General features: G+C 39.7%; 2 protein-coding genes and 1 pseudogene across 2 annotated transcripts; 1 reads left to right on the forward strand and 2 right to left on the reverse strand.

Annotated features, from left to right (window-relative positions):
* Positions 1–492: 492 nt before the first annotated feature.
* Positions 493–7,522, reverse strand: LOC146454910 (uncharacterized). The gene is made up of 3 exons (XM_085094944.1): positions 7,175–7,522; positions 4,279–4,451; positions 493–1,144 (listed from the first exon to the last, which is right to left on the reverse strand). The coding sequence occupies exons 1-3, from the start codon at positions 7,520–7,522 to the stop codon at positions 493–495; spliced, it is 1,173 nt and encodes a 390-aa protein (XP_084951070.1).
* A 4,466-nt stretch (positions 7,523–11,988) lies between these two features.
* Positions 11,989–25,140, reverse strand: LOC146454911 (uncharacterized; annotated as a pseudogene).
* Positions 17,101–21,552, forward strand: LOC146454912 (uncharacterized). Its single transcript, XM_085094945.1, has 2 exons — positions 17,101–20,366; positions 20,475–21,552. The coding sequence occupies exons 1-2, from the start codon at positions 17,101–17,103 to the stop codon at positions 21,550–21,552; spliced, it is 4,344 nt and encodes a 1,447-aa protein (XP_084951071.1).
* Positions 25,141–26,435: the final 1,295 nt, after the last annotated feature.

A 26,435-nucleotide genomic window follows, 5' to 3' on the forward strand; every position in this document is an offset into this window, starting at 1 on the left:
AATTGCCCATGAAAGATCAAACAGAAGAAAGATCCTCGCAGTCACTACGCAGTTACGTAGTAACTGCGAGGATCTTTGTTCTGTTTGAGTATTATTATAGTAGTGTTCATTTTCACAGCTTGTATTTTATCCTTGTAATTCTGTTTTTAACTCAATGGTGAGTAATAAACGGTTGTTATTAATACGGTCATTATTATTCTGTTGAGCTGCGCATGCTTATTGGAAGATTTTCCTAAGACGGAAAGATGATAATATAAAACAAGCGTTCAGATACCTGGTTCTTCCTTGGTATGTGCACATTCTACATTCTATTTAATAGGCTCTATCTGAAATATTTAAAATGGTCAAAAAAATGACCACCACATATTGCTTCTAACTAGTCGTATTACTCTCACTTCGTCTATTAATATACATAAACTGAATATCCACTTCACGTCACTTCTTGCCTACAGTGTAATCCTCATTTGCCGCGCAGCTGGGTGCAGCTAACTTTTACTGTTCTCCAATCCACCACTGCGTTGTAGAATCAGCGCTTGCTGAGCATCTATGTACACGATTAACTGTTTCGTACCATCCAAAGTTATCTTCGCCACTCTTCATCTTCACAGCGCCTTCCAGAGGACTCTTAAACTGACAACTCCTCTGAGATCCACTATAGGAGTCAACGTGTGCGTGCCAATAATCTCTTTGAACAAAGTGGGCCGTGCAATTATGGCAATAATAGCCCCTGATATTGATGTATTCATACCTTTTGCATCCGTCGAAATTCAAACTCATGACGTCGATATCACTCAGTTTGGCTCTTAAGTAATCAGTGTAATTAAGTCCATCAGTGTTAAAGTTACATGTGGCGCGCACATGCGTGGAGTGGCTACCCATGAAGTTTATCCGTGACTGCGATAAGCGAAACTTATTCCAGGTAAAGGAATCCTGATTGACAGGGTAGTCTTTATAAAATGGCTTGTTTGCAAACTCGTGGTTGTTAGCCAAGCTGAAAGACTCGATCAGTGTCCAAATGAATCCGTTTTCAGACGTGTAATCGCAAAATACTTCATACAATGACTTGCTCGTTGAATCAAACAAAAGATGCAGACCAGACTGGCTCCTACTGTCTTTTTCAAGTTGATCCTTACAAGTATGGCGCGTTTTTAGTGTCAAAATTCAAACTATCAATTCAAACATTCGATCCTTCAATTCAAACATTCGATCCTTCAATTCAAACATTCAATCCTTCAATTCAAATCTGCAATTATTCGGTTCAAACTTTCGATCCTTCAATACAAACATTCAATCCTTCAGTGCAAATATGGAATGGGTCGATTCAAACATTCCATCATTCAATCCAAATAAGGAATTGTTTGTTTCAAACATTCGATTCTTCAATCCAAACACCCTTTTCTTCAATCCAGAGATGCCATTCTTCAAGTTAAACATGCATTCATTGTATTGCCTGGCCTATCATTCAGTTCAAGCATGCATTTCGTCGATTCAAACATGCCATTTTTCAATTCAAACATTTGATCATTCAATCCAAACGTGCATTTCTTCAATCAAATCCTGAAACTCAAACACTACACCATAAATTCCGCGTTCAATTTCGATAGAAAAAGCTGAAATCCTGCTGTTGAAACATTCTGCACTTTAATTTTAAGATATGAAATCCAGATTATAAATTCAAACATAGTCTCACAATGTAGTTGTGCAATGGCTCGATTCAAACATTCACTTCGGCGATTCAAACATTCACTTCGGCGATTCAAACATTCACCTCGGCGATTCAAACATTCAGCTCAGCAGTCCAAACTTTCATTTCCTCTCCAGTAGTCTGGAACCGAGGGGACTCTGTAAAACAAGGATACGGACGGGCGGATGCGGACGGCGGATTAAATTTATTGGTTAATTGTCACCTTCTAAGAAATGCTAGCTTTGGCTTTTTTTTTTAATTTTATTTTTATTTATTTATTTTTTAATTTGAATTGATTTTATATTTTATTGTCAGTCAAACAGCGAAAACGCTATGGAATGTTTCTTCTCGTTTTTCAACCAAATCAGTCTGAGTACATTAGTACGACACACCATCCGGAAAAACAACAAGTTCACATTCATGAACATTTACAGGATAATCTGATTAACAGGTAAAGTACTGTACGAGCTTTTGTTAGGCATTAAAGATTGGAAATCGTGGTTATTGTTCGAATAGACAGATCGATACAAGTTATTAAAAAATTATTTTAAGATGTCCAAAGATTTCCCGGCGTAGGATTTCTGAACGTGTCATTTTCTTCCCTTTAAATTTGTACACAAGCGAAATTTTCCTTGCAATATGGGGGCTTTTTTTGATCGGGTTTTGCGTCTTTTCGGTTTTGATATTCATTGCGGATTTTGGTTTTTCTCATCTTGGAACATTCAGATTATTTTATCTGACAGAAAAACATGTTTTTTTCGGTCAGTTTCTGGTTTCCCTCCGGTTGCCTCGGCGGCGGCCTTCAGTCCCCAGTCAGGTCAGGGGTCGTCTTCTCCGTGAACTTGGTACAGTCGAACCTCGATTATCTGGACTCGTTGGAACTTGAATAAAATGTCCGGATAATCGAAAATATGAATATTAATGAGACAGGAATGTAAAAAAAATGTAATAAAGAAAGCAGAATTTGTCAAACAAACCGGTTGATGCTTTGAAGCTTTCGCGATCGGTCGACTCCGCGTTCAACTACGCTGAGAAATGTTTCGCTTTTCTCCTGAAGAAGCGGACTTGAAAATTGGTGTTCCACTGCTGAGTAAACTAGGCCCCAGTTGTTCAAAGAGTGGATAACTTTATCCACCGGATAAGTCGCTATCCAGCGGAGCAAATGTACTCCAACTACCGGTAACGCCTTTTGGCAAGTTTTCCACACAATCCCATACTTAAATTTGACATATGTTTCTACTCTATCCATAAATTATAGTGCTATTGGGAAAATCTTGCACGCATTTCATCTGCTGGATAGCAACCTATCCAGTGAATAAAACTATCCGCTCTTTGAACAACTGAGGCCAGGCGTATAAGGTTTTATCCAATTGCTCTGACACGTTCGCAAATCTGACGCAGGGAAATCTTTGGACGTCTTAAAATAATTTTTTAATAACTTGTATCGATCTCTCTGTTCGAACAATAACAAAGATTTCCAATCTATAATGCCTAACAAGAGCTCGTACAGTACTTTATCCGTTAATCAGATTATCCTGTAAATGTTCATGAATGTGAACGTGTTGTTTTGCCGGATGGTGTGTCGTACTAATGTACCGAGTTCCACTGCAAACTCAGACTGATTTGGTTGAAAAACGAGAAGAAACATTCCACAGCGTTTTCGCTGTTTGACTGACAATAAAATATAAAATCAATTCAAATTAAAAAAAAATAAAAATAAAATTTAAAAAAAAGCCAAAGCTAGCATTTCTTAGAAGGTGGCAATTAACCAATAAATTTAACCGTATCAACATCCTATTTTCTTCCACTTCTTCTTCTTCTTCTTTTTTTTTTTTTTAAAGCCCCATCCGCCGTCCGCCATCCGCCGTCCGCATCCGCCCGTCCGTATCCTTGTTTTACAGAGTCCCCTCGGTTCCAGACTACTGGAGAGGAAATGAAAGTTTGGACTGCTGAGCTGAATGTTTGAATCGCCGAGGTGAATGTTTGAATCGCCGAAGTGAATGTTTGAATCGAGCCACTGCACAACTACATAGTGAGACTATGTTTGAATTTATAATCTGGATTTCATATCTTAAAATTAAAGTGCAGAATGTTTCAACAGCAGGATTTCAGCTTTTTCTATCGAAATTGAACGCGGAATTTATGGTGTAGTGTTTGAGTTTCAGGATTTGATTGAAGAAATGCACGTTTGGATTGAATGATCAAATGTTTGAATTGAAAAATGGCATGTTTGAATCGACGAAATGCATGCTTGAACTGAATGATAGGCCAGGCAATACAATGAATGCATGTTTAACTTGAAGAATGGCATCTCTGGATTGAAGAAAAGGGTGTTTGGATTGAAGAATCGAATGTTTGAAACAAACAATTCCATATTTGGATTGAATGATGGAATGTTTGAATCGACCCATTCCATATTTGCACTGAAGGATTGAATGTTTGTATTGAAGGATCGAAAGTTTGAACCGAATAATTGCAGATTTGAATTGAAGGATTGAATGTTTGAATTGAAGGATCGAATGTTTGAATTGAAGGATCGAATGTTTGAATTGATAGTTTGAATTTTGACACTAAAAACGCGCCATATACAAGATGTAGGTCTACGTTTCTTACAAAGCTTACCATAGTATTCCGCGGTACAAGTGCAGTTGAACTTGTGTTTGGCGTGGTTGCATAGCTCAGTGCACGTGCCTCCATGGGCGCACGGACTCTGGCTACAGCATTGGTTAACGCATGTTTGATCTGAGCATGCGTTGTTCACTGAAATCTAAAGTATAAGACGGGACACATTTTAATAAGTTTCTGTGGGATAATTAAGGTAGCAACAAGTAGTGATTGGAATAATTATGGACTATGTCAACCAAACTATGAATCGCGGAATTATATTAACAGGAAAAGTATGAGCGTTTTGTTCTTTCTTTATCGATAAAAAGTTCGAAACAGCTTGCGTTTTTATTAGGCTTTCCCACACTATGATGTTGGTTCCCCACAGACATGCTCCAGCTTATTTGTCAGCCCACTGTAGAATGCTTATTATAGCGGAGGTCCACGCACCGAAGGTGCGCGTGCAGAGCCTCAGAGCTAAGAGAAATTGGCATACCCATGAATGCGAAAATTTTTTTGGTTATGAGGTCAGTTCCATCCGTCCGTACATGGGTGCGTACGTCCGCTTCCCTATGTAAGCAATTGTGGAATGCCACACTCAAGTTAACCCTGTGCCGCAACCCGCGTGTTTTCCGGCGGGAAGTTGCGTGGCCACCTGTCTTTTTGAAAAAAAAAAAAAAACAAAGGGAAATTTTTGAAGAAAGCTATAAAATCATGTACCCGTTAGATATGTCGACAAGCGTAGAAATAAGAGAAAGGGAGAGAGAAAGAAAACAAAAACGAAGGTGCTGAATAAGCAAAGTTCAACGTAAAAGACAGCGACTGATGACGAATGCTATCCGTAAAGACAGCATTTTACCGTTTCAGTGGATTCGGTGCACCTTGTGGAAGCGGAGATAGTAAGTTGCTTTTCTCATTTTTTTTTTTTTGCCAGCGGTAGGTATCCTGAAAGTCGTAAAATCTTTGTGGTTCCGTGAGTGGCAAATTTTTCCAATCTCTGACCACGGTCACGGTAACAGCACGCGGGAAACCTTAAAGTGGTAATTTTTACTCCGATCCGGCGCGACGCACCGTTGAAATCTTTTTCTCTTTAAAGGAAACTTTTCGCCCACTAAATGTTGTAAAAGGAACGAAAAACTCAGTAATGGAATAGAAGGATTGGTTGTTCTCCAAAGAGGCGAGCATTCATTTCATTTTTTTGACAAAACGTGGTTAGTTTGCTGTTTTGTAGTTTTTCTTGCAGTGTTCGTTCGTCATTTGACTTAATAATAATGCTAACCGCAGACAAGTCTTTTAAATTCAGTTTTACGATCCATGTTCATTATTTACCTTGGAGTTTTATTTTCTAATCTCGTCACAAAAATGATTCTTTGCTTAAATAGTCAAACAAACGCCTCGCAACTCAGTGTATGGTTGCTATAAACCCTGACAAACTCATATTGCACACATTTCTCTAATTTTAGCATTGATTTGTGACAATTATGACAGAGAACAAACACAAATGCTTAAAATAATAAGATATAAAGGAAAAGAGTAAGATGTGTGAGTATTTTGCACTGAAAGTCTTTTTTAATAACTTTCGTTAAAAGCGAATGTAAAAATCTGAAATGTGGTTCATTTTCATCAAAACAAAGCTTACGCAGAACATTTATTCGCTTGATTGTGCGAATTTTTCCAGTTGATTAGTTTATTTCTGTACTGCTTTCTATAAAATATCACAGGTTGTTTTTTTTTTTCATTTGTTACTCCAGGAGATGTTTAAAGTCTGTTTTTTCGTTAGTCTAGTCTTTTTCTCTGAGGCTTATACGTACGGCTTTCTGGATAAGCGAAATTTAAGTAAAGAGTGACAGCGCGACGATCATCTTAAAAACTAAAAACCCAGTCCGTATAGAGAAAATCTGTGCCCTCGGTCGGTATCATATATTTATGTTTGCCGTGACGCCACAAATTCAACAAATCCTAGTTGTCATTGCTATACATAAAATCATTTGCAAAACTCTAAGTCTTAGTTTTGTTGTAATTTTTTATTTGCTTGAGTGACGTCCTCGCAACTTCAAGTGCGCGAAGTCTGTGTTAAGCCGGCTATTGACAAGTGATAATAATGTCGGCTTTGTTTTCATAAATGTTCCTTCGGAGTATCGCTTTAAATGAAATTAACAAATTTATTCAACCTTATATTCAGGAAACAAGTTGTTTACCGACCTGCCAAACACATTTTTATTCGGGGAAATATTTGCTCTGAAATTTTCTATAAAATCTTTTTTAACGAAAACTTGTTTTCAAACGGAGGCAACGTTACCTATAACTTGTAAGACAATTTCTTCCGTTTTCCAATTTACTATCCATTTAATGGCGCTTTTGAAGATGTATGCGGTATAAGCGCCAGCGCTATATACTATTCTCACATCGCTACTCAAATGACCACAAGTCTCAATTTAAATTCATCAGAATCGTTAAGAAAAGCTGGAAAATGACCCTCCAATATTTCGGTTTAATTAGTTAAAGAGAAACATCGCACGTTTCAACTGAGGAACTAAGTCCTGGTTTTTTTTCGTCGAAATGTTGGTGCAGTTTGGCCAAGTTAAAGTTTTGTATAAGCATACTAACGTATGCCTTCTTCTAATTACTGATTAATAAGGAAACATTTCCCATTACGTTCTGTTAATCCGTGGATGTTGCAAATGTTGTATTCTATGCCCTGTAAAAGTAAAATCTCCATTTTTTGTTTGGAGATACACCCTGCTTGTATGTTCACTTTCACAGTTTAAATGAGAATTTTGCTTTTCTTTCAGCAAATTTACAACTCCAGAACACCTCGTTGAATTTTCGTTTACAGAAAAATCGGCCTATGATTTAATTGGTAAGTATGGAACTCATATCCCTTACCTGGTTCACCAACTCATTATCCATATCAAAGTAAGTGTATCCATGTTCATTGACGAAGTCATCTGGAGCCGAACTCCTGTCTTCATCCAGTAACTCACAGCGATTGTTCCACATTTGGTATGCTTTGCATCTGCATTTCTCATCGAAGCATTTCGCATGACAATCAAACGTTTTCTTCACGGTGAAGTTCTTAAAGCTGTGACCCAGTATGGCACAATGTTTCATTCCTGTTTGGCCAAAGCTACCACTACTCTGCTCACATTTCCCTTGACAGTCTGCAGTGCTTAACTTCAGGGCGTGCAGAATGAGTAACAATAAAACGTGAATTACACCCTTCGTGACTTCCATGGTATAGCTTGCGATTTATCAGTCTTAAAGGGACATAGAATGATCGTTACTTTGATAGGTCGAATTAATTCTGATATTTTCCTTGCCGCATGATCCATAATCTTAAATCAATTACAGAAGATATATGTTTGCTTGAGCCAAGGCATTTTAAATCTAGCTTATTTACATACAATTTTCACCTGCCGTTGAACAAACTATGACTTTATGAAATTCGAAGCGAAATTTCCGCAGAGCAAAAGATGGGAAAAAAATCGCTGAACTGACAATGTTAAAACTTGAAAAAAAAAATTAAAATAATAAATAAAAAAACTAGCAGAAGAGCATTTTTCATATTTTTTATCAACGTTAAACGTTTTTAAAAAATTAATTAAATGTTAAAACTCCTAATGTTGAGAGATAACGCTTGCCGTCATATTTTGATTTAATAAGAACTTAGTTATCTTTTTTCTCTTGCTGCTTCTAGGTCGAGTAGGAAACTGGGTCGAGAAAAAATCATAAAATCGTACAAAATTTAAAATTGCTAAATGATTACTGAACACTGTAAAGTTAAATAATTTAATTTTTATACGCGCCATGTTAAACAAGTAAATAAGTGAAGAAAGTTCTGAACTGTCAGGAGCACCCAACCAGAAAATTTAAGTAATGTTTGAAACACAAGTAGGCTAGCAGTGTTTCATCGGGATTTAGACCCAATAAAACACGTGCTGCGAGTTTCTTGAACGGCTTCAAAGACATTCCTGGAAAAGCGTGTGTCAAGAGACTTCATAACAATGATGCTTTTGTGAACGTTGGGAAATAGCATACGAGGTTTTACCGGATTTTAAGGCCACTGCACGTGATGTTTTATCGACCATTTGATAGGTCAATGGGCTTATGAATTAGAAATGAATTTTTGAAGCAGGGTATCAATTAAGAGCGCGTGCACACAAAAATCGAACATTGTGCGGCAAACTTTCAAATTTTGAAAATAGCTGAAACTTTGGCTATTAGTAGTCCATATTGAGTTATTCATTGCTGTGTGGTTCATTTGTGATATAACTTTTTGATTTGGCAGAAAATGACCAAGATTGATTTCATAGCCAGACACGAGAAAATTCGGCCTGAAAAATCAGTCATTTTGAAGTAGCCCACTTGCCCTTCTGATAAAGCTAGAAGACATCTATTTGTTATCAGCTTGTTCTACAACCTTTTAAGGTTTTATCTTTTAATTCCGATTAAGATCGATCGAGTTTGTAACACTGAGACCGACCAGAATAAAAGGGACCCGTAACTCTATAGAAATCGCTTGCCAAATTGAAAACATAATTTATCCTACTACCTTTATCACAAATCCAATGAAACTGTAAAAGTGAAGTAAGGAGGAAATGGGCTTTCAACTAAAATACAATTTTTTCTGGGGGAAGTTAATTGTACTCTGTGGAAGAGCGCTCAAAATCTGACAAAATCGCAAAATCAAACCGAGATTGCGTGACGCACCGTGACAAATATTGCAAACGTACGTATTTCGGGAAACATTCAGACCTTTAATTCAGACCTAACCGGATGGAAATACATTAATGGCCTTCTTATTGTTGCTGTTTTTTATTATTCATCATTTTGTTTGATAACTAAAATGTTTAACAGCATATTTGTTTCATGCAAGCTTTCCCTCTCTCCCTCGCCAATTTTCACGTAGCCAGTGGTGAACATATTTGTCTCTTTACTTGGATGATTACGAGTTTCTTTACGAGGAGTTTCCTTACGAGTTAAAAAAAAAAAAAAAACAAACAAAAAAAAAAAACAATGATTACACATTATAGAAAGCTGGCAAAACAGAGACTAATTCTCTAGTTTTTGTTTAATTTTAGACTCGGAAATAATTATTTTGCTCACTCTTGAAATGAACTATTTGAGCGTGTTGCTATAAACGAGTTCCACGCAAAAGTTATGGAATTTTTCCCACCGAACTTTCTTACTTAGAGTGACGCGCTTTGTAAAACTAGCTAGTTTTTTTGTATTCTGCAGCACCAACCAATAGCAGCATTCACATCCGATAATATATGACTCCTACAACATTTGTGAGCTAGTCATTAACACCAAGCTTAGGGCCTCTTCATATGATCCAGGTTGACCGGGCTAGCCCGCTTACCGAGATCTCGCCTCATTCCTGTTTCTTTTGTAAAAAATTCGATGTGTTCATATGAGAAGGCGGGCCAGCCCGGTTACCGAGATCTCGGTTTCAGCGACCGAGATCTCGGGAGTCCGGGACGAAAATTTTCTCATATGAACACGGTATCCCGGTTACCGGGATGAAGTCTATAACCAAACATTCGCGTCTTAAAACGGATATATTTGATTATTACGGCTCATTTCTGAGATGTTTTAGTTCAAAATAATTCCTTTTCGTGGTAGAGATAAAGATATAATACTTTTTAGTAATCGGAAGGTCTTAGGTTCGACTCCTGATAGGAGCACTCGGATTTCTTTTTTCCGAGTATGCCTGCGTCACTTTCTTGAATAATCATCATTCTCATTCATTCACCAGGCTGGAAATATACCATCACATTTCTCTCAATACTTTTGAGGTTTGTAGAACCGATAAAAATGAGAAATTCTTGCCGGGCTTGTTCGGTAAATGTCACGCTCGATTGACCGCGTCACCACTTTTCATCTCGGTAACCGGGATGAAATTTCCCATATGAACGGACTGCAAAATTCATCCCGCTTACCGAGCCATCCCGGTAACCGGGATCATATGAAGAGGCCCTTAGCTCACTTTCAGTGTTAATGTTACGGAACATCTGTGAAGCCAGTTCGGACTTGACACATCAGAAGTTAAAGCAAACGGAAAAAGCCATTCGTGGACACGATTTCAAACCTGGTGCAGGGCTGCAGTTGTCAAGCCAGCAAGTGCTCGTAATGAAAACAGTATATGTTGTTAATCTTTAAGGCAGGAAAACACAAACCGTTTTACATGTATTTATTTGTTTATTTATTTATTTGTTTATTTATTTATTCACCACGACATACCTTCATAGAAAGTTACAGTGAATAATAGACTAGGATCTTACATACGTTTAGTTGTAAATGTGAAGGTTTATTTAGCAGTAATTTTTTATTGTATATATGCCATTTACATGTATGACTCACTAACGCGGAAAGAATTTGAAGGCCGGAGTTTTATGAAATACAGTGTTCTAAAAGAGTACCCGTCCTTCGCTCCCCTTGACGAAAATATTTCAAATAATCGCCCCTCTCGAATAATCGCCCTCACCCCACCCCTCTCAGCATCTCCTTTTTTTTATCCAGCAAAACTGATCAGTGACGATTCAAGCTCTGACGCCAAGAATATCATATTGACATTGAAAATTAATCAAGGAACCAAATTTAAAACACTTTAAAAGCCTATTTTCAGTTTACTTGATGCGATTATATCCTAATCGGTTTAATAATAAAACAAAATATGTAGAACACAAATTCTAGAGAGCAATATTTGAAATAATCGTCTCCCTCGAATAATCGCTTTTGCTCGAATAATTGCCCTCTTTTGGTGTGAAAAAAAATCGCCCCGGCTTTGTTCGAGGAAATACGACATTTATACAGCTATTTCAGTTAACGTTTTCAGTTCAAAGCATGAAGCTAAAAGACAAGACCGAAAGTCTACGTGGGATTTTTATGAATAAATTCATCAAAATCAGTCATGCCTGGAGAAAACAATAGGTTGTAATTAGCAGTACAATGACCTGCACGTGCAGGGATGATTTTGATGAAATTATTCATAAAAAATAATCCCACAAAACATTGCGGTCTTGTCTTTTAGCTTGATTTTAATCCGACAACGTTGATTGAAATAGCTGTATACAAGTAGCTGAAATTTTGTTGCCAATCAAAGCTGTCATAAGTAGGCAATAATAGCATTTATTGTCATGATCAGATCTCATGCTAAATAAGACGAGTGAGTAAGTAGTTCTCACAACCGAATAGAATAAAGACAAATCATCTCACCCGCAACAAACAAATAGGTAAACTTCGAAAGGAAACTACAGTTAAAGCATTGAGAAGTCTGAGACAAGAACACCTCCCGATGTCATAACTTTTTTTTTTTTTCCTGGGAGTTATGAATTTGTTTAAACAAAGTACGAACAAAGTTTCATATAATACGGGAAAACCATTACATTCTCAAAAGAGAATGCTGTTGTTTTCTGAACAGCATTAATATCGAGTTCGGGCTAAAATATCCGTAAAACACGATTGTAACCTCTTTCACGATCTGTCACGCAATCTCTTATTTGCCTGTATTTCAGTGGTTTTTAGCGCTCTGTTATAGACAAGGATTTAATTTCCCCAGAACAAACGTTACATCGATTAAAATTCCATTTCTTCCTAACTTTACTTTTGAAAGTTCATCCCATTCGGGATAAAGGTAGCGTGGTAAATAATCTTTTAAATGTAGCTCGTCATTTCAATAGAGTAACAGTGGGATTACGTTCAGGTCCCTCTCGATGTCATGGTTTTTTCAAACATCATAGAAATAATAAAATTAAATCGAGAAGAGATGTACAATAAGCTGATAATAAGTGGATGTCTTCTTGCTCTACAGTTAAGGCGAGCGGCTTGCTTAAAAATCGTTAATTTTCAAGTCGAAATTTCTCGTAACTAGCACCGAAATTTATTATGGTTATTTTCTGCCAAAACAAAAAGTTTTTAGACAAATTAATTCCATTGCAATAAGTAACTCAGTGTGGACTACTGATAGCCAAAGTTTGAGCGATTTTGAGTTTTTACACTTTTGCCGCTATTTTCCGATTTTGTTTGATTCTTGTGGGCATTCGCTCTTAAGTGGTTTCCATGTCGTATTTTATAAGACAAAAAGACACTTCTTTTCCAAAATGTAGGATAATTTTACCATATTGATCTTTAGTGTAAGCACAAAAAAACTAACTGATACAACAGTAACAACTACAAGAAAACAGCCTTGCATGGCATTTCGGTGTTGTTTTTGCTTAACCACCAGTTTACTCAGGAAGCTTTGCTGGAAAAACATTTCGTCAATTTCACGACTCTTTCATTACTAGTTATGTATCTTCTTGCTCTTTGCCGAATTGAATGGCTTATTTGACTTTTTGGGGTAGAATGCCTCACCCCCTCATGGAAACTTTGGTCAAGAAGCTTACGTTTACGACTCCACACTTCTTTTTTCTGACTTCAGCCAATTCATTGCGCAGTTTCTCCGTTAGTCTTATAGCAGTTTCCATCATTACTTGGTCTGCACTGATGTCTGCCTTGTTGTTCTTATACATTTCTATCCTTCAGCAGTTCCCCAACACAAGAAAGTTTGTCTCTAAAGCTAACTTCTTGTTCACTCCTATTCTTCTTTTCCCTTTCTTTATCTTAATTTCTGTTTGTTTTTTCTCTTGCTAAACGCCATAAGTTGAGTCATGAAACTTCATTACACTACGCGTATTTCTATCTTTACAATATTGTGCAAAAACTAGTTGCAATACAAAATTTGTCAGTTAAAGCCGTACTGTAGTTTCTTGAACATTACGGTTTTTTTTTTTTTCGAGTTGTTAAATAAACCGTCGTCGGATACTAATTAATTTACTTTTACAACCTTTTGTCTAGCTATTCTCTTTACCTGTGCATGCCGATTGGAAGAATTTTGGAAGAATTTCCTTAGAGCGAGAGATGATAATATAGTGTTTAGAATCCTGCTTCTCCCTTGGCGTGTGCACATTTTGCATTTTATTTAACAGGCTCTATTGAAAGTACATAACATGTTCAACAAACTGTAGCATTTAACGTTTATTGCCTCTAGCCATTGGTAAATTTCTCACTTAGTCTGTTAATATATAAAAACTAAATATCCACTTCTTGCCTCCAGTGTAATCCTCGTTTGACGTGCAGCTGTGTGCAGCTAACTTTTACTGTTCTCCAATCCACCACTGCGTTGTAGAATTAGCGCTTGCTGAGCATCTATGTACACGATTAACTGTGTCGTACCATCCGAAGTTATCTTCGCCACTCTTCATCTTCACAGCGCCTTCGAGGGGACTTTTAAACTGACAACCTTTCTGAAATCCGTAAAAGGAGTCAACGTGTGCCTGCCATCTATTTCTTTGAGCAAATTGGGCCGTGCAATTATGGCAATAATAGCCCCTGATATTGATGTATTCATACCTTTTGCATCCGTCGAAATTCAAACTCATGACGTTAATATCACTCAGTTTGGCTCTTAAGTAATCAATGTAATTAAGTCCATCAGTGTTAAAATTACATGTGGCGCGCACATGCGTGGAGTGGCTGGCTGTGAAGTTCATCCTTGACCGCGATAAGCGAAACGTATTCCAGCTAAAGGAATTCTGATTGACAGGGTAGTCTTAATAAAATGGCTCGTTTGCAAACTCGATTTTGTTAGCCAAGCTGAAAGACTCGATCAGATTCCAAATGAATCCGTTTTCAGACGTGTAATCGCAAAAGACTTCATACAATGACTTGCTCGTTGAATCAAACAAAAGATGCAGACCAGACTGGCTCCCTCTGTCCTTTTCAAGTTGCTCCTTACAAGATGTAGGTCTACGTTTCTTACAAAGCTTACCATAGTATTCCGAGGTACAAGTGCAGTTGAACTTGTGTTTGGCGTGGTCGCATAGCTCAGTGCACGTGCCTCCATGGGCGCACGGACTTTGGTTACAGCATTTGTTACGGCATGTTTGATCTGAGCATGCGTTGTTCACTGAAATCTTAAAGATAATACGGAACACATTTTAATTAGTTTCTGTGACATAATTAAGACACCAACAAGTAGCCATAGGGATGATGGTCAAGTAAATGAATCAAGTGAGAAGTCGCTAAATGTTTAAAATACGAGCAGCAGTGGTTCATTGGGATTTATAACCACGAGGTGCAGCCGAGTGGCTTTAGACCCAATAAAACACGTGCTGCGAATTTATTGAACGGCTTTAAAAATATTCCTGGAAAAGCGTGTGTCAAGAGAGTTCATAACAATGATGCTTTTGTGAACGTTGGAAATTAGCATACGCGAAAAGCATTAAACACCACATACTAATTAGGACGAGGTTTTATCGGGATTTAAAACCATTGCACGTGATGTTTTATCGACTATTTGATAGGTCAATAGGCTTACGAATTATTAATGATTTTTGTAATTAATAGGAAAAGTATGCATTTGGACATGTATTAGGCTTTTATAGATTATGGTTTTGGCTCGCCATTGACATGCTTTAGGTTATTTGTCAGTCCACTGAGATGCTCGGTTAACCCAAAAAGTCACCCAAAGGGTTGTATAATGCTCATTTTACACATGTTCATGATTTTATACATTCACAGGTCTATTTAAGGTTTGAACTCTAGAACGACATAAGTGTGATGTACCAGCAACATACTCAAACAAACATGCCTTCAGTCTTTCATGACTGAACACCCCAGATATGTCACTCGGCTGATTAGGGCTCGAGTTGCTTGACATTTGAATTTTTTCAAATCTATTTCAAGGTCAGTTTTCCTTTTGCTTTTGTTTCCTCGAAACAATTAATTTTACAGAAAAAAAAAAAAGAAACAAAAAAACGCGAGTAAAATGACCAAATAACACTTATGATTCAAATCTGGATCATTGTATAATGCAATTCCAGGCATTTGATTGGCTCAGCGGTCATGGTATATGAACCATTATGCCATGCCCGAGAAATAGCGGCCATTAAATTATCTTCTGGTTGTACTTGCAAAGTGAAATCAGCAAGATCTAGCAATATTTCTTAATTGTTTTTTTTTAAAAAAACTATTATTCCAATAGCGCGCTTGTTGGATATGATATGGTTATAGCCAACTCGGCGCTACGTGCCTCGTTGGCGATCTATCATCTCTTAATATAAATCTACTAGTGTTCTATCACTAATGCTGCTCTCTTATTGGCTACGCTACTCACTATCTATTCTGTTTTATAAAATGCGATGAAAACTGTTACGGCGAGTTATAGCTTTTTCTGCGCGGCTAATTTTTCACCTACTTTTGTTTTATTTGTGTGTGTTACATCTTTCATACCTTTCGCCCCCACACCTTTATAGTTCATTATGTATGTAAATAGCCTTTCTGTCACCCCTTTTTACCCTTTTTTAGCCAGTTTTCTTTCATAAGTTTTCAGTGTGCGCATCATTTTCAGTTTTGTATAGTTGTGTCTCGCCGTTCTTCCCATCTTGATTAATTCTCTGTAGAATCACCGATAAGGTACGTTCTTGTGTTAGTCGTTCGTTTTCTATTGTTTCTCAGTTGCTCATTCCATGTCGTTTACTTGTAGTATTATTTTTAACATCTTTTATTTAATCTTTGTATTTCAAGAACCGTTCTGGTACGGATTTGTTTACCGTCGGGATGAGTTACTTTGCAATGGTGAAAATATCAAATAAAGTGAAAGTAGAGAGCTGAGTGATTAGCAGCGGCCTTTCCTTGCTGAATCAAGTTCCATTATGGCAGAAGGCGGGTCAGGATTTACGCGGCGAACGTCGAGTTGCGCGTTGTTGGATGAGGGTCAGATTAATCAACTTAGACGATCGTTATCAGCCTACAGAGGTCACTTAACGAGGTCATACAAAGAATTGGAGCGGTTGTTTTCGAATAGTGGAAGTCTTGTGGAAGTTTTAGACAAGAAATGTACGCTAGACGGTTTATTTATGAGGTATAACGCGAAGGCAAAAGATTTGTTACAGTTATTGACAGTTTCAGACGAACACGAACGGGCGTTGCAAGATCATATGCGTGAAATAGAAACGAAAGGCCTTTTTGACGAGGAATTTGCTCGGTGGTTTAGTAAGTCGTGCGAATCGGCAACTTCACGTCCCGAATTGGATCCCGCAGCGCGCGAGGGCCCACGCGTGGTTCCTCGTGACAGTGTGTTCGTTGGAAATCAGCCACACCCTTCTTCGTGCGAGAGTCCTCGCGAGGGATACCCACGCGAGGGTATCCCACGCCCTTCTCTCGAGATCCCTCGAGATGCAGCACCACAGAGTTCACGCGATATTCCGCATGATACGTTTCCAGATGACGATTCAGTTTGGCTTACCCGTTCTTTCACCGGGGATTCACGTGGTAGCTCGAGAGTTAGCAAAGCTTCGCAGTCGTCCAAGGTAAATCTTACGAAGGCCAGACTTCAAGTGAAGAAAGTTGAAGAGGAACTAAGGCTCCTAAGTCGTCTGCAACAGTTAGAGCACGAGAAGCAGCGTCTAGACAAGGAAAAGGAGCTGTTTAAGGCTAGATTTGAGGCTGACCAGGCACAGATCGAGGTGGATTTTTGCAGTGATTCCGAGCGCGTATTTGAGTCCTTTAATCAATTGCCAAAACAGACGCCTGATGAAGCCATTGGAAAATATCTTCAGTCTTGTGAAAGGGATCCTGGACAAGCTCATGAATTCTCGTCTGGTTTTCTAACTAAGTCACGCGAGCTACCAGCAGTCGTACCAAATAAAGAGTCCAGAGATCATAAGAAAAACGAAGCAGTTATTGAAGCCTCAGACCTTCAGCGCCTTTTGAGCCAACAGCAGGAAAAAATCGTCCGCTACTTGTCCTCTGGCCTCGAAAGGCTCGAAATGCCGAAAAGAGAAGTGATCTCCTTTGATGGCGATCCTAGGAAGTATCCTCGATTTATAAAGAGCTTTGAAATCAATGTGGAACGTAGAGTTAACGCGGACGATGAAAGACTGTCCTACCTGATCCAGTTTTGCTCAGGTGTCGCAAAAGATGCCATCGAGAACTGTGTTATCTTGCCTCCTGGGCAAGGTTACCGCGAAGCGAAAGATATCTTGCAGAAGAATTTCGGTCAGAAACACATCTTTGTGCGTGCGTTTATTGAAAGAGTTGTTATGGGACCTCAAATCCGAGCGTCGGACGCCGAGAAGCTGTCGCAGCTAGCGAGAGACATGAGAAATTGCGTTATGAGCTCTGAGCATATGCGATACAAAGGAGATATAAATTCGATGGACACTCTCAGAAAGGTTGTAATGCGCCTGCCACCTCACATCCAGGCGAAGTGGGCAGAAGTGTCAAGCAAGTTGATTGAAGCTGATATCGAACCTGAGTTCTCTCACCTAACAGATTTCGTGGAAAAGAGAGCCGCTGTAGCCAATACTGCCTTCGGAAAATTGGTTGGTACTAGACCGAAAGAAGACAAAGGGATTACACAAAGAGCAAGAAGAAAATCAGACGATGCCCCTGCGGTGAAAGTAACAACTCTCGCGACTCAAGGTTCAAATGGTACCTCGTCTATCCCGAGTCCACAGAAAGCTCTTGGCTCCAAGCAGCATGCAAACAAGCAAGCTCCTGTGACTACGTGTTTGTTCTGCAATGGTAATCATGATCTCGAGAGATGCTTCAAATTTAGAGACAAATCCTATGAAGAACGTAGAAAGTTTGTGTTGGACAAAAGATTATGCATCAACTGCCTGAGAAGCAACCACTTTGTAAGGCGCTGCAGGCAATTTAGGGCTTGCCTCTTCAGTGGATGTGGGAAACGTCACCACTCGTTGCTGCATCCTCCTGGCGACAGAGTCCTTGAAGAAACGAACCAACCCGCTGACAGGGTCGCAGTGGACACCCCTGAGAAGGTAAACGTTGACAGAGCTAGTGATGAAGGCCACTGTGCAGCCATTGGTACCGGAAAACCTCGTGTGAGCCTGCGTATAGTTCCCGTGAGAGTCAGTGGTGCGGATGGCGGTCCCGAGGTAGAGACATACGCTTTCCTAGATGATGGCTCGGATATCACTCTCTGCTCCAATAGTTTGGCAGAAACCCTGGGCTTGTCAGGGAAACCTATGACGTTCTCTCTTACAACCGTAAACGAGAAAGACCGATCCAGAAGCGGTTTTGAGGTGGAATTGAACGTCAAGGCTCTCAAGTCAGATGACAGTATACATTTGAACAAAGTGTGGACAGTGGACCATCTCCCGGTTTCAAGACGGAGCATACCAACCGATGAAGATGTTCGAGGATGGTCTCATTTACACGGCATTGAGTTTCCAAAGCTTGAAGACCAAAAGGTGGAGATCCTGATCGGTAATGACAACCCTGAAGCCCATTGGGTATTTGAACAAAGATGCGGTAAAAGAAAGCAGCCTTATGCAGCCCGTACGCTACTTGGATGGACACTCATTGGTCCTTTAGAACATAGCAAGAGTTCAGAAGTGCATGTCAACTTTATTAGTGGCGGGCAAGAGATGATCTCAAGCCAGCTTAAGAGGTTATATGACGCAGACTTCAATGAGTCCTTATCTAGTGTGAAGCAAGCCATGTCAATTGAAGACCAACGAGCCCTGGCCATTCTGGAGAGTTCCGCCTGCCTTAGAAATGGTCACTATCAGTTACCTCTCCCATGGCGCTTCAAGTCTCCTTGCCTACCGAATAACCGTGATGTCGCTGTACGAAGAATGAGGTTCCTAGAAAGACCTTTCCAAAAGGACGCCCCCCTTTTTGAGAAGTACAGATCGACTGTTGAAGACTACATCTCAAGGGGCCACGCCAGGAGAGTTCCGGAAGACCAAGTCTACGTTGATGACAAACCACTGTGGTACTTGCCTCATCATCCAGTTTTTCATCCCCAAAAACCTGGGAAAGTAAGAGTTGTTTTCGATTGCGCAGCAAGATTCCGTGATACTTCTTTGAACGATCAACTCCTCCAAGGTCCGGATCTTACGAATAATCTCGCAGGTGTTCTACTCAGATTCCGGCAAGAACCCATAGCACTAATGTCGGACATAGAGCGGATGTTCCACCAGGTACTTGTGGCACCGGACGACTATCATGCCCTGCGGTTTCTTTGGTGGGAAGATGGCAATCCTTCAAACAACCTTGTTGATCATCAGATGTTAGTACATCTATTTGGCACCAAATCATCGCCATGTTGTGCCAGTTTCGCCCTCAGGAAAACGGCACGTGATAATCAAAGTGAATTTGACGTCCAGACCGTTGACACAGTTTATCGCAATTTCTACGTCGATGATTGCTTGAAGTCGGTGGTCTCAGTTCCTGATGCGAAAAGATTGGTGCACCAATTGACGGACTTGCTTTCCAAAGGCGGGTTTCATCTTACAAAGTGGATAAGCAATTGCCGAGAAGTTCTTGAGTTTATACCGGCTTCAGAGCGGGCACCGTCTGTGATGACTCTAGATTTTGAAGATTTGCCTATTGATCGAGCCTTGGGAACCCAGTGGAATGTCGAGAAGGACACATTAAGCTTCCGTGTTTCCGAGAAAGAAGTCGCTGATACTAGAAGGGGGATATTGTCCTTGGTTTCTGGTGTGTACGATCCGCTAGGATTCGCAGCCCCTCTTGTATTGCCGGCCAAGATGATCCTTCAAGAACTGTGCAAGCAAGACTTCGGCTGGGACGATCAAATTCCTGATGAGAAGCTAACGGAGTGGCGTGGTTGGGTTGATAATCTTCCAAAACTGAAGCTTGTTAGCTGGCCACGTTGTATGAAGCCTCGAGGGTTTGGCAACCTCCTTAATGTTCAACTGCACCACTTCAGCGATGCATCGGAGAAAGGATACGGTGCAGCATCGTATATCCGGCTTGTAGATGTTTCAGGTCATATTCACAGTGGATTACTCCTTGGAAAGGCACGGGTAGCACCCTTGAAAACTATCACAATTCCTCGAATGGAGCTGACCGCTGCGACCGTAGCTGTGAAATTGCATAAGTTCCTCGAAGACGAGCTTGACCTTCAAGTTCACGAAACTGTGTTCTGGACAGACTCTACTATAGTCCTTCAGTACATCCGTAACGAGGCAAGGAGGTTCCAGACGTTTGTGGCTAACAGATTGTCGATAATTCACGATGCGTCCTCACCATGTCAGTGGCGGTACGTGGACTCGCAGTCCAGTCCTGCAGTCTACGCTTCCCGTGGTTTTTCAATTCTAGAGACAGAGAAGTTTTAAAGTTGGCTTTATGGTCCAGCCTTCCTCCGCAGACATGAGAGTGAATGGCCACAATCCCCTTTCCAGATACTTGATTGTTGTGAAGAGGATCCAGAATTGAAAAGGAAAAAGCCACAAATCCACTTAGTGTTAAGAGAAGACATCCTCGAGCGCCTACTTCGGACACACTCCTCCTTTAACAAGCTTCAGGCATCCGTCGCCTGGTTGTTACGTTTCCGAGAGTACCTTCAGTCACGTGTGTCCCAGAAAGCACCACGAGTGGGCAATTTGACGGTTGGAGAAATTTCCCGTGCGACAAGAGAAATAGTTCAAGTCATTCAAGCCCAATCTTTCCCGAAAGAGTTAGAATTTCTGTCCAAGGAGCGTTCAGCAAGTTCTCCAGATTCAAGCCTCTCACGTCCATCCAGAAAGAGATTCGCATGCGTGGGTTACCTCAGTCCTCTACGTAAGCTGAGTCCGTTCATCCATAATGGTATCATATGCGTCGGAGGACGTCTTGAAAGGGCACCTATTAGTTTCGACGCCAAACACCCAATGATTCTGCCTGGCAAGAATTACGTCACCGACCTAATTGTTAAAGAGTATCACGAAGCAGAAGGCCATGTGGGTGCAAACCAAGTCCTCTCCAGCATTAGACGAAAATTTTGGATCCTTCAGGGACATTCAGCTGTTCGTCGTGTTGTTGGGAAGTGTTTGAAGTGTCGTCAATGGAATGCTCCTCCATGTCAGCAAGTAATGGCACCTCTTCCCAGAGCAAGGGTAACCCCACAGTCGCCTCCGTTCTCTTCAGTGGGAGTGGATTACTTCGGCCCAATACTTGTCAAGCTAAAACGAAGTCATATGAAGAGATACGGGTGTCTGTTCACGTGTGTAGCTGTCCGAGCAGTACATATCGAGATTGCGCACGACCTTACCAGCGATTCCTTTATACAAGCGTTCTCTAGATTCGTCAGCAGACGCGGTTCACCAGTTGAAGTCTTTAGTGACAATGGAACCAACTTCAGAGGAGCAGAAGTAGAAATTAAGACCGCCTTGGAGAAATGGAACATCGACCGAATCGACAATTGTCTCAGAAGCAAGGCGTTACTTGGCACTTCAATCCACCGTTAGCAAGTCATGCTGGCGGAGTCTGGGAAAGAATAATCCGTTCCATACGCAAGATTTTCCGCTCACTCTTAGGCGTTCAACTGGTCGATGACGAGACTCTCCTTACTTTCATGGCAGAAGTTGAGAAGATCCTTAACGATCGCCCTCTCACGCCACCGTCTAGTGACCCGCAGGACCTCGAACCCTTGACCCCGAGCAAGTTGCTATTGCTTCGTCCAAATGTCTGTCAGTCTCCAACAGAAACCAGTGATGTCGTGTCTTATGCGTCTAAGCGTTGGAAGCAAGCACATTATTTAGCTGATGTGTTTTGGAAGCGTTGGATACACGAATACATACCAGCTCTTCAGCTAAAACAGAAATGGCTCCGTCCACGCCCAAGCTTGGCTGTTGGTGACTTGGTTCTAGTCGTTGACGAAGCTTCACCTCGCGGATTTTGGCCGAAGGGTATTGTTCAAGAAGTATTTCCTGACAAGCACGGTTTCGTGAGACAGGTCTTGGTCAGGACGGCCTCCTCGGTTCTACGACGCGACGTGCGGAAACTTTGCCTTTTAGAAGGGGCTTTATTTGAAAGAGACTAACCTGGACAGTGATATTAAATAACTGAACTCAGACATTATGAACACCTTAGTTTTTTTTGGAAAGGCTTTCTTATATGCGCCTTTCGGGGGCCGGTGTGTTACGGCGAGTTATAGCTTTTTCTGCGCGGCTAATTTTTCACCTACTTTTGTTTTATTTGTGTGTGTTACATCTTTCATACCTTTCGCCCCCACACCTTTATAGTTCATTATGTATGTAAATAGCCTTTCTGTCACCCCTTTTTACCCTTTTTTAGCCAGTTTTCTTGCATAAGTTTTCAGTGCGCGCATCGTTTTCAGTTTTGTATAGTTGTGTCTCGCCGTTCTTCCCGTCTTGATTAATTCTCTGTAGAATCACCGATAAGGTACGTTCTTGTGTTAGTCGTTCGTTTTCTATTGTTTCTCAGTTGCTCATTCCATGTCGTTTACTTGTAGTATTATTTTTAACATCTTTTATTTAATCTTTGTATTTCAAGAACCGTTCTGGTACGGATTTGTTTACCGTCGGGATGAGTTACTTTGCAATGGTGAAAATATCAAATAAAGTGAAAGTAGAGAGCTGAGTGATTAGCAGCGGCTACAAAAACTATGCACGCTGTGATTGGTCGTTGCCTATGATCTATTAGAGTACAGACACAGATGACGTCACGGGAAAATTGTTTTCTTTGTTTTGTCCAACATGGCGCGCGGTTTTGAAAATGCTTGCGAGATTATTTCGAATTGAGCAAGTGAAGGCCTCTAGAAAAGGTTAGTAGGAGCTATTTACAAACAAGAAAAAGAAGAAACCAAGGCGAAAGTGTTCTTGTCTATTTGAAATTGCCTAAAACAAAATTGCCTGAAACAAATCTCCAAAGCAGATGTTATCCCAACGAAAAGACTCACAGTTTTGAAAATATTTACTCGATTATTCTGCTTTGAGTAAGCGAAGGCATCGGAAAAAAGTTAGAGGAGGCAGCTGTTTACAAGTACGATAAAGAAGAAAAGAAGAAGCCGACACAGAAAGTAGCGTTGGTGACTTTGAAAATGCCTGAACTGGCACAAATCGAACAGTCAAGCGCTGCGAGGCAAGTTTGTCATGTTTCCTTTCTGTTAATTGTATAAAACAAATAGATTCCAAGTTGCCGTCCGGCTGTTCCGTAATAGATCACCGAAGACGTCAAATTGCGGTAAGAACATCAGTGACACACTCGCCTCCAACTCGTGTTGTTCTTTTCACATTTTGACGTCACCTGTGATCTATTACTGAACAGGAGCACGGCAACTTGAGTAGTGCCTGGCGTGACTTATTTATAGAGGATATTACATGACCGCGCGGAGATACGAAATTTTTCTTCAATTCTTGAAAAATATCTCACCAGTGAGCGCTGCGAACGAGTAAAATATTTTTCAACACGAGAAGAGAAATTTTGTACCTCCAAGCGGCCATTTAATGTTCTGTTTATTATATAAACACCAACGAAATACCAAATCATTGCAAAGGCGCGGTTTATCATGTAACCATAGCAGCGGCGATCTTTTCAGGTGTGAAGATATCACGTTCAGTCGCGCGAAGGCTCAACTGGTATTTCATAGGTGTTTAGAACCTGTCTTAGCTTGTTTTTAAGTTTTGAACGATTATTAGATTTTTACTAAAACAATTAGATTTCTATCGCGTGATAGTTGATGAGGGCAAACACGCGATAGAAATTTCGAACTCATAATCTAATTGTTAAATATCCAACGCACGCTTGTGGAATAATTGTTAAATGTTTTCGTGAACTTCACTAAAATTTCTCGAAAATCTGCTAGCACAACGTACAAAGTAAGCCTAGTTTCCATTGCCACAAATAAAATTATTTGCAAAACATTACGTCAACTGCGCCTAGTGCGTGCCGAATAGGTGGGCATTGCTTTGATAAACTTGCCTTCAGAGTGTTATTTTAAAATGGAATTTTAAATTTATTCAACTCACGTTTAGGAAAATAGCTGTTTACAGAGCTGCCACTTTAACGAGAAATGTTTACTCTGAAACTTACATAAAATTTTCTCCAACGAAAATTTGTTTTCAAATGGAGGCGAAGTCACTGTAACTTGTAAGACATTTTCTTCCATTTTCCAATTTACCATCCATTTAAAAACGTTTTTGAAGACGTATGCGGTATAAGCGCTAGCGCCACGTTATAACTGTCATATTGCTACTCAAATGACCAGAAGTCTGAATTTCAATTTTATAAGAATCGTTAACAAAAGTTGGAAAGTGACCCTCCAATATTTCGGTTTAATATTAAGAGAAAACCTCCTACATTTCAACTGAGGAACTAAGCCCTGGACCATTTAGCCGAACTGATTTTGGTACACTAGTTTGCTAGTTAAAAATTTGCATAAGCACATTGACATATGTATACTACAAAATAAATGTTTAGGAAACATTCATCGTTACGTTCTGTTAATTCGTGAGTGTCGTGAATGTTGTGAAATGTTGTAAAATTTCTCTTCATTATTTTTTTTGGAGATACACCGTAATGGTTTAGTTTGCCACAACTCAGTGCCACTTAGCTTTTACAATTTAAATACGAATTTTGCTTTTCTTTCAGCACATTTACAACCCGAAGACACCTCGTTGACTTTTTATTCATAAAAAAGGTCGGCCCATGATCTAATTCTTAAATATGGAACTCATATCCCTTACCTGTTTTACAAACTCATTATCCATATCAAAGTAGGAGTATCCCCATTTATTGGCAAAATCATCTGGAGCCGAACTCCTGTCTTCATCCAGTAACTCACATCGATTGTTCCACATTTGATATGCTTGGCACCTGCATCTCTCATCGAAGCATTTCACATGACAATCAAACGTTTTCTTCACGGTGAAGTTCTTAAAGCTGTGACCCAGTATGGCACGATGTTTTATTCCTGTTTGGCCAAAGCTGCTACTAGTCTGCTCACATTTCCCTTGACAATCTGCAGTGCTTAACTTCAGGGCGTATAAAATTAGTAGCAATTCAACGAGAAGAACGCCCTTTGAGAATTCCATGGTAGAACTTTCGATTCAGCAGTCGCAAACGTAGGTAGAATGATCGTCACCGTGATAAATTAATCGAATTCTGATAATTTTCTTTTTATTATGCATAATCTTAATTGAAATACAGATGAACAAACGATGACATAACATCAAATTCGAAACGAAATTTCAGAACGCAGAATCAATAGAGTTAACCACAAACGACAGCAAAATTCCAGCTGTTAAAGCGGTTGCCATAACACACGACCTATCGCTTTCAAAAAACCCCGATAAAGTTGCGTTTTGGTGGACGTCAATCATAGAAAAGCCATTGAAATTATTTTGAATTCTGAGAACATTTGAAGGCAACAGAACAAAGAAATTGGCAGTTTTATCCGCTTATACATAGTAAACTTTACGAAAGTTGATTTCCAGGGCAGTTTATCTAAAAGAAGGGGCATTCGGTATAGATGGAGCCGTATTAAAAAAAAAAAAAACAATTTAAATCGCTACCGTAATAATTTTGCAAAATCAGCGATTTGTGCAAGTGGGCAAATTATCACGTGCAGCTGTGAAAACTAAAATTTTTAATTTAAAAACACCTTTCATTTTCCCTTGATCTGGCAATTTAAATAAAGTTTACTTTCTCTTAGCGAGGTAACATTCTTAGTTTCCTGCCGGGTTACCTTGGAATCTAGCCAGCATTCAAAATAATTCCAACGGCTTTTCTTTTTTTGACGTCCAACAAAACGTAACTATATCCAACTCTTTTGAAGACAGTAGGTCGCGTGTTATTGGTAACCGCTGTAAAACTTCGGGGAAATAAACATCCAACGTAACAATGAATGCAAAATTAAATGCAAAGCTGATCGGACAGCTAAAATAACTTTATTGCCCAATATTTCGGTTAGACAAAAACTAACCTTCTTCAGGGGCGGCAAAAAGCTAAGTAACAATGAATGTCCAACGAATGGCAAGAAGCATTTTTTCATGTCTTTTTTTTTTAGAGCGGTTTAAACGTTGTTGAACAATTAAAGTAAAGTTAACGCTCTAAATAATGAGATATCGTTTGTCGCCATATTTTTTTCTCTTTTTTTTGTTTCCAAGTCAAGTAGGAAACTGACTCGAGCAAAATATTGATTCATTAATACTTTAAAGTTCAATGATCTTATTTTAATAAGCATCACATTATTTCCCAACTTACTGAAAACGAACGTTAAGCAATGTCTAAGCGTAGATGGTACCTCAGCTGGCCCAACATTGAAGTGTTGGTTTAAACATTGCAGACCCCACTTGGGTGTGTGTGGAGGGTAAGGGCGGGGGCAGGG

This window comes from Pavona decussata, unplaced genomic scaffold (assembly GCF_977016875.1).
Source record: "Pavona decussata unplaced genomic scaffold, jaPavDecu1.1 SCAFFOLD_297, whole genome shotgun sequence".
NCBI classification, from domain to species: domain Eukaryota; kingdom Metazoa; phylum Cnidaria; class Anthozoa; order Scleractinia; family Agariciidae; genus Pavona; species Pavona decussata.

What these genes read in the sequence shown, in the direction of transcription:
- LOC146454910 (XM_085094944.1), bottom strand. Translation starts at nt 7,522, where the DNA reads ATGGAAGTCACGAAGGGTGTAATTCACGTTTTATTGTTACTCATTCTG. An exon ending in ATAATGAGTTGGTGAACCAG is followed by an intron (nt 4,452 to 7,174) that starts GTAAGGGATATG and finishes CTTATACTTTAG; the next exon opens with ATTTCAGTGAACAACGCATG. An exon ending in TGTAAGAAACGTAGACCTAC is followed by an intron (nt 1,145 to 4,278) that starts ATCTTGTATATG and finishes GACACTAAAAAC; the next exon opens with GCGCCATACTTGTAAGGATC.
- LOC146454912 (XM_085094945.1), top strand. Translation starts at nt 17,101, where the DNA reads ATGCCGAAAAGAGAAGTGATCTCCTTTGATGGCGATCCTAGGAAGTAT. An exon ending in TCCTCACCATGTCAGTGGCG is followed by an intron (nt 20,367 to 20,474) that starts GTACGTGGACTC and finishes CTTCCTCCGCAG; the next exon opens with ACATGAGAGTGAATGGCCAC.